At 41.1% G+C, this 20,794-nt stretch overlaps 1 protein-coding gene across 1 annotated transcript in view; it reads right to left on the bottom strand.

Annotated features, from left to right (window-relative positions):
- Nucleotides 1-20,134, bottom strand: part of KL (klotho) — a 49,114-nt gene extending 28,980 nt beyond the window's left edge. The window contains 4 exon segments of the mRNA XM_025894974.2: nucleotides 19,356-19,655; nucleotides 19,658-19,832; nucleotides 19,834-19,949; nucleotides 19,952-20,134. Of these exon segments, the coding sequence (XP_025750759.2) occupies nucleotides 19,356-19,655; nucleotides 19,658-19,832; nucleotides 19,834-19,949; nucleotides 19,952-20,134 (774 nt within the window).
- Nucleotides 20,135-20,794: the final 660 nt, after the last annotated feature.

Below are 20,794 nucleotides of genomic sequence, written 5' to 3'. Positions count from 1 at the left end.
AGCTGTAATATCTGAAGTCTAGTTGGTTGTAAAACCAGCCACAAAAGCAACGATTACAGTGTGCTGCAACAGCAAACAAATTACTCACAAGCAACAGCAATAAAGACGGCAGGGTGTCACTCTTGATGGGAATCCCTCTTGTGTGGTTTCCTTCAGCTGCAGGAATTTTGAATTTGGTTCTACATCCTGTAGCTGTAATCCTACTAACAGTTTTATACTTCATATTTTGCAAAAAAGTAGAAGAGTATTAAGTGCTGAGCAAATTGAGGAATAGCTATACCCTAGAAGAACAAAATTTGGACTACCCTTGGACCTATACATGTTATTATGAGGCAATACGAGGCAAGAAAGAGCTAATAGCTCCAAGAAGAACCACTGCTTGGTCCTGAAACATAGAAACCATAGGAAGACTCACAGCATTGCTAGATTCAGGAGTAACAGCTCACAGTTTGCGGACTACTGAAAAAAAAGGGATTATAGCCCAGCAAATACATTATTGCTAGTACCCAGCCACGGGATTTATATGAACTTTATTTTGATTTAGCAGTCATGACTTAGTGGTATCTGCTTTGGGTGACCATGAGTCTGTTTTAGTTGTAAACTGCTCAGTAATCAGGAGAGGAGGGAACTATTGCATGACTTGTTGAGTGCTTTCCTCCCTTTTGCATAAAGTCGGCTCTGTGGTGGCACAGTTCTAATCCAAATGGTATCACAGGCCTACTTCTAGGCAGCAGAATCCCCACTGTTGGGGGGGGGCAACTCAGATCTGAGAGAGATCCTGCCTAAGCAGGACGTGCTCCTGACAAAAGCATATGGGTCACCGGGGATCTTTGTCAAACTTGTGAGCCAGTGCAAATGTCATGGGAATTCCACAACACAAATGGCAGAAGATATCAGTCCTCCAGCAACTGAATCCCACTCCTATGAAGCAGAAAGCAGATCCAGATCCTGACATATACCATTAGGTGTCAGAAGGGTTAATGTCCACTTGTGACCTAAGATTCCGTTGCTTAAACAGTACCATTTGGGATGCCTTGGACTATCAAGACAACTGCACAGACAGATACTACACAAGACCTCTGGAAAACCTTTGTCTTCTGGACTGGCAATTGGAGGCAAGGCAGGATACTCTAAGCTTTTTAAATGGCACATGTTTGTCAATGTGTGCAGCTTTTTTAGCCCTAGTGGCTTTTAAAGAGGTAGCCTTTTGAGTACATGAAGTTATGACTGTGGGAAGGATATACACTCTGAAACATTGCATAAGACTAAATCGAAATTCTGGAAAGATTTGGGGAAACCAAGAGGACCTAAGCTAGACTTTTTCACTCCAGAAGTTTTACATGAGCAAATCCCTGAAAGGCTGACATGCCGAATCAGAGGACTATGCAGATGGAGAAGGCAAGCAGAACTGAATGACTCACAACCTAGTGGTCTTGATGCCTCAGCTATCTGCCCACCTTTGCAACAGCACAGTGAACCATAAAGCCAACTAACAAGTTTTAAATTATACAGTGGTTATTACTAGCTATAATTCTTCCTTAATGGTATTGCTTCCGTTAAGCTAGGCTATGAAAGGAAAATGTGGGAAACTGTAGGAGGAATTCAAGCCAGTTACTCAGCAAAGGCACATCTTGCCAGTGAGGATACAGTCACCGGAGGAGGCAGACTTTAGTCAGACATATTTATTTTGAAGTATCACTACACTCCTCAGCAGCCACCAAGAAGATAAAGTGCAGCTGTTCAAATCAGAACTCAGAAGAGCAAAAAGAAATTCCAATGCAGGGAAAGATGAGGGAAAAAAGATTCATAGAGGGAAGAGAAACTCTTGGGGTACCACATTTTAAAAGATTCAAGAAAGAGATTAACAACTTCAGTCAGGAGATGGAGGGACAAAATGAGGCATCCAATTTTACAGTGGAAACAAATTTTGAATCTTTCCAATTCTTCAGATTCAAGGATGATTTATGTGTATTTATCCAGTCTTTTCTACAAGCTTTTGACTATGCTGTAGTCACAGATTAAACTGGATTCAAATTATATCTCCTTTGATTTGGGAAATACATTTAGAACCTCATCCAAAGCATGCTGAAACCATGAAAATACACTTTTGAGGTATGAATAAGTCCCTTTATGTCTGTTACTAAATGCATGTTTAATGGTAGATATAAAATTGCTTTACTACAGAGATGAGTATTAACTCAAAAGTGTACACATAAAAGTTTTCCTGCTTTACTCTTGTAGCCTGTAAGCAGAATGAAGTTGGACTCTCGTAGAAGAGAATACTGCAAAAAAAAAAACAAAAAGTTTTTAAAATTAAATACCTAATTCTTTATAAACACTATCTTCATATTTTTAATTATCTGTAGAAATTAAGCAGTGTTTCACCTCTTTGTAGACAAAGAATCCAACTAGTTTGTCTGACATAATATTGAATAAATGTTTTAATGTAGCTGCTAAGAAGATAAATGTTAATAGCTGATATAAAATTATCAGCTACCATTGTTTCCTTTTTGAAAGTATATATCATATTTTAACATGAAACAATATAGGATAGGGGGGTTACTACATCAATGTACTGCAATCTCAGCCTTAGCAATAAAGATAAAAAATAACAGTAAAAGATCTAAGGCTGTTTTTTACCCAGTCCTTTGAGAAATAACAAGAAAAACATTAAAAAAAAAAGCCAAAGAAAAGGAAATGCAAATGCTAACTAGCTACTCTTCTTTCAGCAATTCCTGTTTGAGCTTCTGTGCTCTCAGCACCATAGTACTAGGCACTTTCTAACCAGAATTAACGTCATATTAACAGACTGAGGTAGTCATAAATATTGCGTCAGCTAGACAGACTTTAAACATACTTACCACAGTCAAGTTTAGACTTTACTCTGGCAGTGTAATGCACACTTCTGGAGGCCTAGGATGTAATTTTTTATTTTTTTTTTTAAAGAACAACTTAACATGCTTCAGGCTTCCTTAACCAGCTCTTTGCCAGTGCACTGTTCACATTCTCTCTTTTGGAGAGAAAACAGCTGTCTCTTGAAGAAGAGACAGTAACTTTGATATTGGGTTTTCTTTACATAAGAAACCCGCAAAAGATTATTTTCCCTTTGGCTAACACTACAGCAGAATGAAATCTAAGAAAAAAAAAAGTGTCTAAGTTGAAGAAACTGGTACAAGTTATCTTTTGTCTACTATATCAAAGTGTAATACTAAATTTCAAATTGCTCTAGAACAAAGTATAAAGCCAGTGATACCAAGACACTTGCATGTGCATAGACTGGACTATGAATACAAAAAATTAGGTGCCTGTATATCCACCCTTTTCCTTTCCTACTGATTCCAGATATGACTAAACACATATTTTTTTCCCTTGGCCATTTTGAATATAGATACAAAAATATAAGGACAAATGAAGATCTTAACCCATCAGTTAACTCGCAACTTCAGGTACATTTTTTAAGCACTTTCTTTGGGGCTGGCATTTATTTTGGTATAACCACATCTTTGGAAATTCCACCACCACACCGTGATATGCGAATATACTATCAAAGTAGAATAATATTTAAAGAAATATCTAAAGAAATTTAAAGAAATATTTAAAGAAAAGAGATTCTGGGAGAAATCCCAGTTTTAACATCAAAATGTACTAGAACAACAGAAATGCAAATTCACATTTTTCCTGTAACAGCATAATTCATCCTCCTTTGTCCAGCTATAGATAGGCCAGAAAGTAGCACTGCTCTGCTTCACAGTTACCATGAGAGCAGATATATCAGCAGTTGTCAGTTGTCAGGAGGCCACGTATGCTTACGGTAATTAGGTCAATATCTAAGTGAGACAGATGCCTATCAATTAAATATTGCCTGTTTTAAGGGAAGGCAGTTGGAAGTAAAGAGTTTGAAGAGATGTCTTGTTTCTAAGAAACTAACAAAGACACAGGTATAGCAGAAACTTTCAACATATTTCCATGAATAAATCCGTCAAAACAGTCTCAGAGCCACAGAGGTTTTTGTAAACTAGCTCAGTGTTCGTTAACAGTCCCACTCCCAGACAACAGATTGATCAGAGACATCTCAGGCTTAAATACGAGGAAAGGAAGAGCAATTAATCCAGTGGTTGATTTTTTTTTAAATACTCTCCTAATTTTTAGACCAGTACAAGGTCATGTAAGCAGCCAGATGGCTTACATATATTCTGGATTTGTTAGACAGAAAAGGAGATTAAGTGTACTGCTGTGTCTAATATAATATGTAGCTGATTAATTTCCATACATAGAACCTACATCTATTTAGCAAACAGTAGAGTTGAGGACCCAATATCTACAATAACCCATAGACCAGAAGACAATTAGAAGCCAGATTACACTAGGAGTGCTCCTGTAGAGCAGCTTCCAGGTTACCTTCATCCAAAACCAACCCAGCTGAGCACTTCAAAACTATTTCAGGCTACAAACCATAGTACAGCAATTTACATTTTTTCTCAAAATCAAACAGGAAAACAACCTTTGACTTTAAGAGATTCTACACAGTGCAGCAAGAGCATGACAGCCACTTTATCCTAGAGAGAAAGTTTTTCATCAGCCAAATCTATGCCAACAGAATGAGCATGTAGTACAAAGAATATTGAAAAAATGGATCTAAGACAGGATACATTAAATCAGGATGACACTTCAGATATTAAAAAATTCACAGATTACACAGTTTACATGGAATCATGGTTCAATCAATGATGTTAGAAAAAGCAGAGAAGTGGGCAGTCCAGTAATTAACTAGTTGCCTGAACACCAATGAAAACCAAATTAATGGCCTGAACTAGGGTGTGAAGGGCTTGAAGAGCCAGATGTTTTTGCTGAGACAAAGGGAGGAAAGCAGGGAGGGAGGAAGAAAGGCAGGAAGGAAGGAGGGGAGGAAGTAGAAAACATTGCATCACATTAACTGAACTTTTCACTGAATGCTCTTTTACACACGAACACTCCTAAAGAAGATACTCTGCATGAGACACATACACAAGTTTGTACTGTCTTACTGAGAGGAAAAATAATCTCTGCAAAAAAGTAGCACTTGGAAAAAAAGTGAGGCTCCATCTATAGCAATCAAAACCCACATTTCTCATACTACTTGATCTAGTTATAGACAACAAGTATATCCTCCCCTAATGTTCTTGCTCAGGTAAATAAGCCATGTTCTAGCAAGGCAATTCCTCATCTCTGCTGGAAACATCACCTGATACAGACTAGAAACAAATGTGTCTTTGTCACAGCTGGATTATATTGGCATCTGATGGTCATGCTGTGATCAGCAAATTCTCATCTTAAGAAAAAAATTCTGGAGTCTTTCTGTTCATCTGTTTATCTTGATTATCCTTTGCACTGGCACTGTTTCTTCAGTTTAGCTAATTCTCTAAATAGTACAATCCGAGCCTGTGCCAAGGCATGGGAGTTAAAATATGTTAAGAAGTTCAGCTGTGAACTGCCCTTGAGCCTGATGCTTCTACTTTCACTGTAGCTTACAATGATATTTACTTCAGCAATTTCCTAGCTACTGCTGAAAATTCTCTTCCTCCTCGCCACCATTTCAAGAGTCCTACTGAAAATACAGATTGATTACATTTATCATATTTTCTTTTTCTAGATAATCAATTATCACAGAAAGCTATCAGATGGGTCTGGCTCAACTTTAATAGTGTAAATTCATAGTGTTTTCTGTCCACTGCACCTGCAGTTATTTACATTTATTTAGCCCTCATCCCCATTAACCTTTCCTGTCTATGAATCCCAGTGCTCAATGTGACCACCTTTCTTGAGAGATCTGGCCAAAAGCATTTTGGAAGATCATTTTTTTAACTCTTACCTTTTTCGCCACCTGATGGTTGTTGTCTTTCCTTATGCCACTTTTACATAGGTGACTGGAGGATATCTGTGTTTTGTTCTAAAATAATAAGGTTTTTCATTTTGGAGACTGAATGCACATTTTAAATTTTTTGCTTATCATAGCCAGTAAATACCTATTGTATTACTTAAATTGAAATGAGGTTCAATAAATTCCTTGGAGAAAATTATGGGGCCCTAAAGGAAAGAGGCATTTTTTTGTTTCCAGACAGAGGCAGACTGTGACAACTAGTATACGGTTTGCATCTGCATATCAGTTCCAACTAGTGGGGAAAAGACTGTGTTAACTTTAAAGTTTTTAACCTTTTTTTTTTTTTATGTTTTAAACTGTATTTTCCAAGGACTGCTCTCTTTACATTTTTGAAAAAAAACATTAAATGTTTTCAACATACTCCAGCAGTCACGGTGGGTCAGCAGTAGCTGACTGGCAAAAGGGAGTGAAGAGCCACAGGATGTGGCTACTCAAAGTCCACGATATCTTACATGGGACATGGCTGTTGCTTGCTCTGGCTTTACAGGACCATGCAGGTGCTACCGACCAGCCTTGCAGGGGGGAAGCTAAGCTGCTTTCCTGTGTCAGAAGACAGCTCACCACCCAGGAAAACCAGGGGAGAGCATGAGATATAGGTCTTCCCCACAGACAAGCCTGAAATAAGGGAGACTCAGGTAAAATTTGCATATGATCCAGACCCTATGTCAGAGCCTGAGAAGTCACAGCAACACAAAGCACCTGTCATCTGCCCCACCTTTTCAGACTCTCATTAGACTAAGGGTAAAAAGTCTGTCTACAAAAAGTCTGGGTTTGAGTTTTTCACCACAGGTTTGCCTATAACCTGACAGAAATGGGACAATTACTGTATTTTTTGGTCATAGGATGAGAGACACTATGCTCACTACTCTTCGTTACTTGTAAAAGGACCCTAAGACAGCAAGCTGAAATGTAGATGTCTCTGGTTAACATGTCCTAAAATTAGCTCATGCGACTGCCCTCCTCTGTGTTCACTTCCACAGTCTGCAAGGGAGATGGCTGCACTGTGATGAAGCATCTACCTAGCAAAGCACATGCATTGCATTTCTCCATCTTCACCCAGCCATCACCAGCCCTCATGCAGCACCGCTGTATGACCCTGGCACCAACCACTTCAAATCACACAGATCTACACCAAAGGATTGCAGGTAGATAAGGACAGCTTAGTCCATGTCTTTACGCGCTAGTTGTGGTGCAGAGCCAAAGTACACACAGCTCCACCCCTGGTCAGCCTAGTGGACAGCTGGCTCAGAGCTGGAGAACAAGTCCTAGCTGCTCTTCCCTCTGGGATCACTGGGAATGCTGCCAAACCACTTGAGGAGAAATATCTTTACGCTAAACCACATTTTATAATGGTTATTGGGAAGTCAGCTATTGCAAGGCCAAGCAGATGCCAAACTGTGTCTCAGAGCTGATGCAAACGCTGCCTGGAAGACAGCACGATGATGATGCTTCTAAACTCTGAGTAATCTTCCATGCTACAGCCTCACTCAAAGTAGCAGAATGCCCTGCTGCTGTCAGCTGTAACTCAGGGTGGACATGAACCCCAGGTACTTTAACATTGTTTTTTCAGCTGTTGGGTATCATTTGCTATTGATAATCTTTGCGGATTGAAGACTGCCCCAGTTGTACCCACAAATTATTTCCATGCTATACATGAAGCTGAATGTGGGGACTCTGCAGGCTGTAACCTCCATCCAGCTCTCCTACTAGCACCACGAAGAGGAGCTCGAGAGCTAGGGGCCAACTGACAACAAAACCTATTATTCTGTATTGGCCATACCCACCCTTGGTTAGGCATACTGGTTTTCTTGCATGCTCTCCTGTGTCCTCAATCTGGATGAGACAAGCTGATAAAAAAAATTACTTGCATATCTCACAGACTACTCTTCAGTTAAAGCATCCATTTCACAGTCAACCAAAGAAAGACCATTTTTTTCATCTAGCATAGGTATTTTATCTGTATCCAAAATACCATGTTATGCTACAGGTGCAATAATCTATATTTTTTCCAGCATCTACATCAACGGTGTCATTCCACCAGTGCAGAACTACAACAGTTTCATTGGCCACACTCCAGAATGGCACCTACTGTCTATCTGTCTCCTGGACATATTCTAGCCTTTGAAGATTTTGAGACACAAAACTGAGACTCTGGGCTGGTGCTTCCCAAACCTATACACAGTTACTGCACAAACCAGCAGTGAATTATTCAGTGGTGGGATCGATAATAAATCTTACCAGAAACATCACGTGGGGACTATGAAGGTACTTTTTTCTTACTCTTGTAGTAAGTAGAACATAAGAATCACTGCAACAGGTGAGGCTGTCCAATTCATCTCATTACCACTGAAGCAGTTCCAGAATAAGGTGCTTTAGAGAAAAATCTTCAGCTGCTTTCACCAGTCACTCAAAAATCTGGAATCACTTTACTACATAACAAAAAATTGAGCCTGCCTGGCAGCTTGTCATTGCTACTGTTTCTATCTTATGCCCAGTGTCAGTGTTTGTGCCACAGCAAGACTTACTCTCTGACAGTTAACAGTTTATTTTGGTAAATTACATATTTGACACACCAATTAACTCTCTTGTCTCTCTATACCTCCCAGTATAATTTTTTCTCCTTGACATTTAAATATCTCACTCAGGCATTTCTACATGTCCTCAGGTCTAGAAAATGCTAGTACCCCACAAGTCTTTCCAGACCCTCCCAGGTCCTTTCCCACACTGGGAACATGCTGCTCCAATGTATGTTTGACCTTTTCCTATTTCTCTCTCTCTTTATAGTTCAGTGTTCCATACTCACTTCATTCCTAAAAAAATATTCCCCAGAAGCACTCATACAAAGTGAACAGTCCCTCAGCCAAACATGGAAAGGAGATATATTAATCATCCAGCTTAGTTGCCTGCAATATTGTAGCCTTTAGCCCTAAATGCTACACAATAATATCTACTGTATGCCCCCTCCTGGAGAACAGAAGGCTCCAGAGAGACGTTTTAACACCTTCAAGTGCCTAAAAGGGGCCTACAGGAAAGCTGGAGACTTTTCACAAGGGAATTTAGAGATTGGACGAGGGGGAATGGCTTTAACCTGAAAGGTTTAGATCAGATATTCGGAAGAAATTCTTCACTATGAAGGTGGTGAGGCACCAGACAAGGTTGCCCACAGAAGCTGTTGATGCCCCATTCCTCAAAGTGTTCAAGGTCAGGCTGGACAGACTTTTGAGCAACCTGATGCAGTGAAAGGTGTCCCACATGTAGAAGCCTAGAAGATAAGTCGTGGACTCTCTGACTTTTGTCATTTCTTTCTGACCATGAGCATCTATGAATCTTGGGTGTTCCCTTCCCCTCAAGGGTAGGATGCCACATCAAGGCAGTGGGGTTGGAATTAGATGATCTTCAAAGTCCCTTCCAACACAAACCCCCCTATGATTCTGTGATTCTGTTTGTGGTATTATGAGCCAAAAAGCAAATCCCAAGATATTTAACACAAGAAAAAAACCACCAAATGCTCCAGATGTCATCATGAGCCACAGGAATAAAACAAGAAAAATCAAAGATATTACCACAATCCTAAACCCTTGCAACAGAAGGCAAAATATATAGGTAAAATGCCTTAATTATCCTGGGAGTCTGGCCATGGCACGGAGAAAGGGAAAAAAAGAGACCTAACAAGAAACATCACTGTTCCTTAATAATTCAAATTCTTTCCTGACCACCAGTCAAGAGCCCACAAAACCAGATCCCACAGGCTGGTACCAGTATGGCATTCAGACCTACATTCATCCCCTCTGGTTTCTACAAACCTACTGCAAACTACCAGTAACATGGGAAACATTACTCTCCAAAAGATTCCAGCTTGGGTAAAGTGGGTCTGGTGTGGTTAAGGGTTCTTGCCTTTCATGGCTTAGTGTTACAAAGATAACCATTTCACCACCAACCAATTCTGAAGTGGCCTCTATTTCACTACCCTAAGCTGGGCTGTTTCTGAGCTGCCCTGTGCCACAGTTCACTGGTTCTAATATTCAGAATCAGAATGACTGTGCCAATTTGATGCTGCTTTTATTAGAATTTTTCCCCCTTTCACGCAACTGCCTCCTATGAGTACCACTTTTCTTTTTACCAGAAATAGGAAAGAGGAGCAGGATAAATGACTGAATAATTACAGTTTCACAGAAAAGTGGCACAAGCAGCCCAGCTACAGATATGAGACATGGAGTAACCACTACAGTGCAAGAATTCTGTCCTGACAGCTCTGTTTTATTTCTTTCATCAAAGAAGAAAAAGCATCAATCTGCAGCTTCAATAAGTCAGTCATATTGCAGCAGGTTACACAGCAATTTCACAAGGGTAAACTGACCCAATTTGAAGCACTGGGCACTCATCCAATGAAAGAATACAGAAGGCAGAGTGTGAAATGACTGACTGACTCAGTATATCAAAATGAAATTTTTCAGTATCACATTAAAATGGAAGACTAAGACTTTTCACAGCAAAATAAAAATAAAATTATTGATTTTTATTTCCCCTAGTTTTCAACTTTTTCTGGAAAACTGAAGTCTCTCAAATATTTTAATTTCAATGAATCAGCAAATTCCAGTTCAAAGGTTTTAGATCTTTCTGACTTGTTCTAATTACATTACATTACTTTGTGAATTCAGGAGGTATTAGGAAGATTAGAAAAAGCTAGCTAATATGACAGAGAGGTATGAAAAAAAAAGGATTTTTTTTTCTGCTAAGCATATAATTAAGATGCAAAACTGCAGCTGAATCATATTCCCACAGCTCTGTTCTCTTCCCTGCAGGATATACCCCAATATTCTCTTCTCATTCAAAACAAGAGGCATGTTCATGGTTGGGATGGGAAGTAGGATGATAAACAGAGTTCAAGAGCTCCTTCAGTGTATTTCCAAGGTCTTACACTTTGTATGCAGAGATGCTGCTTGAATATGGGAACGCACATTTTCTTCAAGACAAGAGGAACACATCTGTTCAACTTGCTAATTTACTGAAGTGCTTGAAAGTGACAGGCTTCCCCAAAAAGCTATAGGAAAAATCAATTCTCACTTATTTTCCTTAAGCTCCTTTGAGAAACCCAGACTTAATGTAGCATCCCTCTTTTCTTTTGCAGACTGCTCACTGTGTTCCCCACTCCCAGTACTGGTACCATTGTGGGGACAGCAAGTGGACATCATAAGCCAATGCAGATTTCTTGAATTAGGCCCCATCCTTGTGAATCACGGTCTGTGATTTCCTTAAATCACCAGTCAGCTTCCTCAAATAAATTAATATAACATTTATTAAAAAAAAAAAAACACACAGAATGACTCATCCATGGGGACTCCAGGTCATCTCATTTCACATCAAGTTTAATTTTCAACACTAAATATACACACAAAAATACAGTACTGTCCCACAGATCCAGCTTCTGCATTCCCTCTTATTGCCAGGCACCCCCACATCTCACCAGATCCTCATGCACTGTCTGTTTTCATAATACTCCTCTTTCCTATCACCTCACATTTCGTTAAAGACTCTTTCTGGCTGGGCTTTCACCTCGTGATGGCACATGTACTGGTGACGGACATTCTGTTGTGGTGGCCCTTCTCTCCACCAGCATTGTTTGTACCCAAGTTAACACTTCACTACAACAGGAAAAGAAATGAAGAATTAAAGAAGCACTGCAAAAAGTATGTCATCACTGTACAGTCAGGAGTCAGTTGAACATTCTTTTCAAACATGAGGTCAGAATTGTTGAACAGAATTTTAAACAAAATGTTATTACTTAAAAAATAAAAAATTAAAAATGTTAATAAATAAAACATTTTAAAAAAATCACTCAGCCTGACAATGCAATATATTCACAACCTTTCTCAAAGGAAAATACATGCTGCATAATTCTACCATTTCCATAGACATTTGAGTTAAGGAACCATAATTAGAATAATTAATCAATAACTAAGTTCCACAGTTCCATGCCTGCAGCAAAAAATTATTTTATTTCTTAAAATGCTGAAAGTTAAAAAAACAAATTGAGTAAACTTTGCCCTCAGCTCTGAAAAACAAGTGATGCAGTGGAGCTACTATATATTCAAGAGAACAAGAAAAAAGCTGACTGAGAAAAGGCATTGGAAAATCACTGTGAACTCCTACCAGAACATGTGACCAGCAGCTATAAGTTTATCCCCTTTCCCCACCTGACCATTTGATGTCTTTTCTAGAAGCAAGATCAAAACAAACAGATGCTACTGTCTTCCCAACTGTAAAGCAAATAGCTTGTAAAATATAATCCCAGTGATACCAACATTTTCTAGCCTTTAGTAAGGGCATTAACCGATTACCTACAAAAGGATTCCTGAGTTGACTTTTGGACTCAAAAAATTGAAAGGCATTTCCATAGTATAACCTCTCCTGGACAATTTTAAACTATTCAGCTGTCTTTACAGGTGTGATAAGCTGACTAAAACAAAAGTCAAATCTCAGCTGTCAACATGAGACCTCAAATGCAAGTAACAAAATTATCATGTGCAGACCTAAGTGAAAGCTCCCTGGAAATGTGGATGCCTCCCTGTCAGCTCAGCACTTGCTGAAGAACATGTCACAGGGTGTCTTGCAGCATTCCCTGGACTTTCAGCCTCCCAGGCTGACCAGATCCTGATACATGCAAAAGCCCCTGTGCTTTCTGCATGCAGATATCAGAGAGATCCAGCTGTCTGTGGTTCCAGTCCCTTGGTTCCTATATCAGTTGTTGTAAACAGCATCTGCAAAGATTTCAGTAACTGGGAGAATTTAGAATATGGGTTGGTTTGTTTTTTGGGGCATGCTTTTGGGGGTTTCTTTTTAGAATCAAAACAAAGCTAAACATTAAACTTTTGCAGTTCTCCATAACACAGAATGCTCTCTCTTTTCAAACTAAACACATAAAAATGAAGCAATACAAATGTGCTTCAACATGGCCAAATCCAGAGGTTCTTAAAATGCTTTTTCTTACTCCAGCATGCATGTCGAAGGACGTTCCCTGACAAATCTCCAGGGAGAAATACCAAAAACTTAACAGGCCAGGCTTTTTAAGAGTGTTTTGTGCTATCAGATTCAACTTAAAGCTACCACGGCAAGCCAGAAGTTGTCATTACTGATATCCTAAACAAGCTACTTACTGTTAATACAGATTGAATTTAATTTCCTTCATTGAACTATGTTCTCAGAATTAAATCATGCCATATATCATTCTGTCATCAATTTGCAAGCAAAGAGGAAGAATAGACATTTACTGGTACCTCCTCTGCCACCAAAAGCATCACATCTCTTTTCTCAAACTACTCCAGCTGTCTTAAAAGATTTTTGTTCCTACCATTAATACTGAAAGGCCATTACAGCAGCTCTTTCCTGCAAAGCTATCCGAGACTTCTAAGAGTCCATCTAACTGTATTGATAAAGAACTTTCATCTTTGTGTGTGTGTGTGTGTGTGCATATGCTCTTTCAACTCTGAATTTTCATCCAGTCATATTTATGTCCAGGAGTATTTACAGAGTGCATCAGTGTGAATCAAATTCCTTCCCTTCCTATAATTCATCTCCTACTCATCCCATTTTACTGAAGGCTCCAGTCCCTTGCCATGGCCAACATCACTCTCTCCTTTTGTGCTTTGTTATTCTTCCTTCTTGACAACTCACCTCTTTTTGCTTACATATTTTCTCTCAGGTGAAGCAATCCATCTCCTCCTCCAGCAGCTAGTCTCTTCTTTCATGGTCATGTTCTATGAGTCACTTTGTCCATCAGAGATCTGTCCAGTCTTCATTTCAGTAATTTCCTAAACATCCTGAGATGTTATCTACAACCATATTCTTCTGTTCCATTCTTCTGATTTAATCTAATATCAGCATTCACAGTTTTACCTGCAACACTCTTCTATATGCTTTGGCAGGCAAATACGCAAGCATAAGTAGCTTTATTTAATACTAAAACCAGCAACACACATCCTATAATTGCTAGAACCTGTCATAGGGTCATAGATTCACAGAATGGCTTGGGTTGGAAGGGACCTTAAAGATCATCTAGTTCCAACCTTCCTGCCATGGGCATGGACACCTTCCACTAGATTAGGTTGCTCAGAGCCCCATCCAACCTGGCCTCAAAGAAAGAGTTAATAAATGTGGGGAACAAAGCTAAAGTAGTTAGCTTTAGTCATATTTAGTCATATTCTGATTTAATTTGTCCCAAATCAAGAAAGATCAGAATCTGACCTTCTAGAAGGTGGGTATGTGATGAGTGAAACAACTTCCTCTTACGTGACAAAGCATTTCTTCCTTACAGAAGACAACACTTTCAGCAGAAAGGACTGTCTCTGCACTTTCAACCTGCTGACGATGGCGGAATAGAGGTTTCATGTGAAAAGCTCTAAGAGCTCCTAGCTTTCAGTCTAAAAGGAAAGGCAGGCACTAAAAAAGAGTGAACTATCTTGAAATAAAATATACATTTCAGTCTGCAAAATTGAAGCAAGACTTTATTTTCCAGGTCCCACGTGCAGGTAGGAATTAAGCCCATCAACTAATTACCTTTAAGTACTAGAAACCATGCATAGAAACAAGGTGAAATGGAAAAGTTTGTCAAAAAAAGGAATGCACAGTAACACGAGTTCTATCACACATTTTACTTAGGATTCCTCAAAACTACAACAAATACAGGATGTCTTCTGCTTGAGGAAAGAGGTTGAAGGGGAGAACCAAGAATATCTCACACTTTATGAGGCTTTATTAATGCACAATGAAACAGTATCAAGTAGACAGCTATACACTCATGTACCCAGTGAGACTTTATCAGATGTGAATTTTATGTCACCGATCTAAACACTCTTATCTGTATCAACCTGCTGTTAACCATTATCTTTCCAGCACTGAGCAGAGTCCTGCCCAATGTGAAAAGCGTGCTATTTAAAAAGGAACCATACTAGACTGCCTTGGCTAGGAACCAGAATTATCACCTAGGTACCTCCAGCAACAGTTACTGTAACAATTAAAAATCAGGCACGTGGCACACTTAAAATGAGACATGAAAACACAGATTTGGGGCTGACAATAGAATTTAGCACTGAGATTCCTAGCTATAAAGCCACAACTATTAAGCACTAAAAACCTCATCATGAACACAGACTCTCAAGAAATCCTCATCTTCATAATAAACAGGAAAAGAACTGAGGTGGGACTTAACATACCTAGAGGCTTGACCTGGTTTTCTTCCACACAGAGAACACAAATTCTGCTTCCATACCACTTTAGTGTAGTCTTTCCAGATCCTGCCTGCTGAGCTTTAGTAAGATTTCCCATAATCTCTAAAAAGTTTTTCAAGGTATAGAACCCCTACACTTCTTACATTTTACTTTCCTTGCAGTCCTGATATTTCTGTATTTCTGTAACTAAAAGTCACAGTACCCTGTAAAGATAACAAACTGCTTTTTTTTGTTACAGTGCAATATTTGAAAACAACAAGGAGAAAACAGCAAGGAGAAAGTTACAAATACTATCTTTGGAGCTAATTTTAATAAAATGCACCTCTTTGAAACCCAAACTCCTCTGTTTAACACATTTTAAAATGAAAAACAATTCATTGCTTTTTCTTTTGATGATTAAAGCTTGAAAGAGGTTCACTATAGCTTTTAATATAATTTGTAAACATAGTATAACCTTTGGTAGCTACTGGCACAGAAAACTGCAGCATCAGATGTGAACTTGCACTATGGTTTGACTGCACTTCTTTGTCATCTCCGACACTTGAAAGATACCTGATTCAAATAAATTATGATTAGAATAATCACTACTGTAAATATATACTACCCGACTGATACTCAAAACCAGAGCAGAACCAATTTCTTCTTTGAATTAGGTCCTAAGAAAGAAAAAATAGAAAAAAATACTATTACTTAGAATTATTCCTCCTTTTTTCTAAAAATTCTGTATGTGTTCACAACTACATGTTACTTTCAGGAAAATCCCAAACCACTTCACTTGCACTGAGTGAAAATTTGAAGGCCATCTAAATTTTGAAAGAAACAATAGGCACCAAGAAAAGACCACTCTCCTACGCTGAAATTACTGATACTTTATTAGGTTTAGCACTGAAGGTCAACAAAAGAGTACTTACCTTTTGTTTTGGAAAGAGTTTTGGAATAGAAATCAGTCTGTTACCATGTGACTGGTTTCCAGGCAGCAGTTCCACTCACTTCTTCAGGGAAACGACGTGTTCTTCTGTTTCTGCAAATGCTGTTTATATTGAGTAAATCCAAGTATGTTCAACTCAGACAACATACTGTGAACCATTAATGAAAAAACGCATTTGCAAAAACGAGAACATAATACACTGACCTCTCTCAACTCCTGCCTAGAGAAAGAGATGCATTATATACATGACAGATTGTTGGCATTACATTTTCTGGCTGTTGACTCAAGAGAATGCCAACTTATATGAAATATACTCGATCCATTCCATTTATTTGGTGAATAAACATGTACCATTTCCTCCATTTCTTACCACATTTGAAGGGCTTAGACACCAAAAGTAACAAATGTCAGTGGAAATACTATAAATGGGTGAAATTTTCACTGAAAACTGATCAACATCCCTCAACAGCACACCAAGGATGCATTAATAAAATCTTTTTTCTTATGAGATTTTTACACTATTTTTACTTGCTCCTGTTTATTTAAAAGTATCTCTTACTCTGTCCATTTAGCATCTATTATGATTCACTTAAGGAAGTTCAGAAAAACTAAAGGTAATAAAAAAATTCAGTACCATATGATGAAATCCATTCAAGCTAAATTCGAACATCATTACCTAGACCAAACTTTTCGCCAACCCTGAATTGAACAACTTAAATTGAATCAAAGTCTTATTTGATTATTTCTTCAGATAATAAATAAGTGACTCAGAAAGACAGAGCCCAAAATCCACATTTATATCTGTCAAATTTTAAAGAACTTATAGGAAATTATTTTGCCTTTTAGCATAATTAGGATCCAGTAAAATAAATCAGAAGGCATGAGCTTTCACTAGCTTTAGCTTTCCACTTCTGCGAGTCTTTGGTTTGAATATATGCTGAGAGAAGACACTTAAAACTGCATATTTTAAATAAGGGAAAAAAAGTCAGAAAACATGCATATTAAGAGTTGGTCTGCTCGTTTGCTAAGAATCAAACATTTATGACAATACATTTTATCTTTAAAAAACCCAAATATGTTCTGCAAACTCAGTGTCCCTGGAAAAAAAATAAAATATAAGACTGACACAGAGAAGGAAAAAAAGGATTAAGAAGAAACTTGGAACCAGACTTTTTTGGTAATGTAAGACAGAAGCTGCAAAAGGTTAGGCAACTGAAAGGGGATTTTCTTTGTGCGGATGATACAAGCACATCTTTTCTGGTAGGTCTATTAGGACTGTATCTTCCAGCAACACCATCTGGTGCTGCACACATCCTGTAGCTTATGTGATAGAGCAGTACTACTGTACACCCTGCTGACCCAAATCAAGGCTGTGCACACTCCTGAGAAACGAACAAACTCACCTACAAAACTATATGAAACCCACAGACACACATTAGAAAACATCATTCAAGTTGCAGTCAGTCACTCAAGAACTATGTAAGACGAATTTAATTTGTGCGTGGAAATGTAATTCATTCTTTACCATGTACTGCAGAACTTAATCTTTCCTTACACAATTACATACACTTTATCTACGGATATCAGGATGTGAAGAAGCCGCACTATGTAGCTTCCTACTTCATTGCTTACACAAGCTGAAAGGTCTAATATCAATAAGCTACGGAGATATAAGAAGGAAAAGGTGAGTTTCAGTGTTAAAGCTGTTCTCTCTGCTGGCTCTACCTCTGCCTCTACTGAGGACTCCTGCCCAGAGGAGTCAGAGATGAGAGCATCTCTGCATATATTGCATGTCTCTGATCTTCTCCGTAGGTGAGTTGAGATTTGGGGATCTGATCTGTAGAAGAGCTGGAACTATAATATAACTTACCAATACGCTAAAAAGATTACATGCCAGGAGAAAGGTACTATCAACCAGTGAACACTTTAGGTCTCAATTACATCTGTGTTTCAGTTCCTCATTCACGAAACATGGGAAAAAACCCCTGATACCATGCCACCTTACACTGTGCGTAAAAGGTCCACTAATGTGAAAATCCTGATGGACAATCACCAGGACAAAACTAATAGTAAGGTTCTGTCACTAAACCTATCATTAGTAGACTTTCCTGGTTTAATTATACTTTTTACATGGTGTAGGCAAGTCTGTAGCGCAGTTTCTCATTTGTTAAGTAGAAAAGCACCTTCCTTCAAAGAGCTTTTACAAGAACAAGCCTATGCTTGAGATTATGAGGGACTCCGATACTATGATGATGCTGGATATACACAAGCAGGAAACGTGGTCACTTACACACCATGGTAACCAAATGAAGAGCTTAAAGTTTTCAGGACCAGGAATTTAATCTCAAATTTTACCAACATTCTTCCCATCTATATTTTTCCTTTGGCTTATGTGTAGCACTAAAGAATGAAAAAGTAATGCAGGGAAGTGGCAAAAAGCCAAATAAGGCATGTGTTGTTTTCTTGGTGTTCATGTCTAATATACAATACTCATTAGCATACAATTCCTGCCAGTAAGTGTACATTGAGCAGATGGACATTAGCGGAGTATGTGAATGGGTAGTAAGGTACAACAGCTCCTGCTTTAAGGGCTACACCATTCCAGCTATACTGAAGCCTTTCACCTGTCGCTGGAAGGATTTGTGCACAGTTAATTCTTCCTGAGAATCCACAATGGTTTCTCCCAGCAAATACTACATACACCTACAAAAATACTTATGCCACTTACTAGACTAACTGGGGAACTGAAGCTCTCTTTTCCCAAAAAGTGTTCATACTCAAAAAACCACAAACTTCGTCAAGAAAACGTCTTTAAAACAGTTTAGCCACCTCTAACATAACATCTCCATTAACTCAGTAAGACTTTTTTATCAAATACATGAATGCCCTGTACAGTCTTATTTATTAAGCATTTCCACCTTAGAAATCCAGCACTCGACTGGCACAGCCAAGTGCATCCCCTCTACACCCAGAATGGCAATCGAACTGCTGGCATCAGGATTGAACATTTCTGCAAAATACAGAGTGCTTTAACTCTGCACCTTTCCACCAACTCGAAATAATCATAGCTACAAAGTTCCTGCCTCCCACCTCTGAGTTTTGCCATCCTTTGCCCATAGATTGGCTGCCCGTACTGTCGGGCATTGATTTGTCTTCCATGCCAGTGGTCAACCAGGGAACAGGTCTGCCAACGGGGAGGGCAAAGGATGGCCTCTGCACCCTCCCCCTTGGCACGGCCTGGGGGCCAAGGAGCTGCCAGGGCCCCTTCCCACCACCCACCATTTACCTGGAGCAGGTGGTGGGCCGCCAGGTATCCCAGGCGCGGGCCTCCCTGCACTCCGGGCGGCAGTCGCCCCGTACCGTAGCCGTGCCAGGCCACCACGTAGGGGTTGTCCATGGTCAGCCAGTAGCGCACCTGCCCGCCGAAGTGCCGGAAACAGAGCTCGGCGTAGTCGTGGAAGAGCTGGGGCAGGACGGGGCTGGCCCAGCCTCCGAAGGCGTCCTGCAGGGCCTGCGGCAGGTCCCAGTGGTACAGGGTGACGACGGGCTCGACGGATAATTCCCCGACCTTCACGCAGGCGGAGCATGCAGCCGCCGGTAAGCGCCAGTCCGGCGAGGTTGGCGGGCGCCGTCCGTTGGCGCAAGCCTGGAACCTAGGACAGCGAGAGAAGCGGTAGTGGGAGACCCGCCAAGGCGCCGCAGCCCCTCGACGTCGCGGATGACGTTGTTGTAGCTGTCGCTGGCCACGTCGCCGCCCGCGGCACGCCCGGCCGGGCGGCCCCCGGCGGGCGGTGGCCGGCGGATGGGCGAAAGCGTCCCAGACGGAGGCGCCCTTTGCCGCCCTGGCGCCAGCGCCTACCGTCTGGTAGGCCCCCCCCGGGCGCTGCCCCCCGCGCCCCACAGGAAGCCGTCGGGGAAGGTGTCGTGGAGGAAAAGCTGGTCTTGCGGGTAGGGCAGCCGGGCGAAGCGGGACCAGGTCCCCGCGCCCTGCCCCGGCGCCCCCCGTCCCGGCGCCGCGCAGCAGCAGCAGCAGGAGCACGGGCAGCAGCGGCGCGGCGACGGCATGCTCTCGGCGGGGCTTCCGCGACGGCAGCACCCGCCTCCACTCCTCGCCGCCCATTTTTATCTCACCTCGCCGCCCCTATCCCCGCACGCCCGGTGGGCACGGCCATTAATGATTACCTTCGAGCTGCGCCTGCATGCCTTCCAGGCCGGTTCTATCGGGGAGAGCTCCCGCCGGGCCGGAGATAGGGGGTGAGACGGGGAGGGCGGGAAGGAAGGGGGGGAAAGAGAGGCGTGGGATCCTCGGGGAGAGGTAGACCCTCTCTTGCCCTCGGGTTCGCCTCTGTGTGCCTCCACGGCCCTTAGGGTGAAGATTCCCGTCCGCGGGCGGCAGGCGCAGCCCCGCAGCCCTTCGCGCGTCCCGCCGGGCGCCCGCACCTCGCTGTGGCTTCTTTGACCCCTCGGAGGAGGGACCGTCGCCTCTGCCCTGCACCCTTTCCTGAATTGGCTTTTCGGAGGAGCCTGCGGAAAGACTCGACGGCCGGATCAGTCCTCTCTGAGGGGCTGAGCGTAGCCCCCTCCCGTCCCCCGCTGCAGTGCCACCGTCGGGGAGTCTGGGATCCCTGCGCCGGGCCAAGGGGAGGGAGCGATTCGTGGGGCTAGAGGGAAAAGACGAGGAAATAAAAACGATTTTCCCTTCACTCAGTATTTCCGTTGTGCTTC

This window comes from Manacus vitellinus, unplaced genomic scaffold, assembly GCF_001715985.3.
Source record: "Manacus vitellinus isolate BGI_N305 unplaced genomic scaffold, ASM171598v3 scaffold_2_pilon, whole genome shotgun sequence".
Lineage (NCBI taxonomy): Eukaryota > Metazoa > Chordata > Aves > Passeriformes > Pipridae > Manacus > Manacus vitellinus.
Note: the sequence above shows the minus strand (reverse complement) of the source record. Positions and strands in the feature narration are given on the sequence as shown.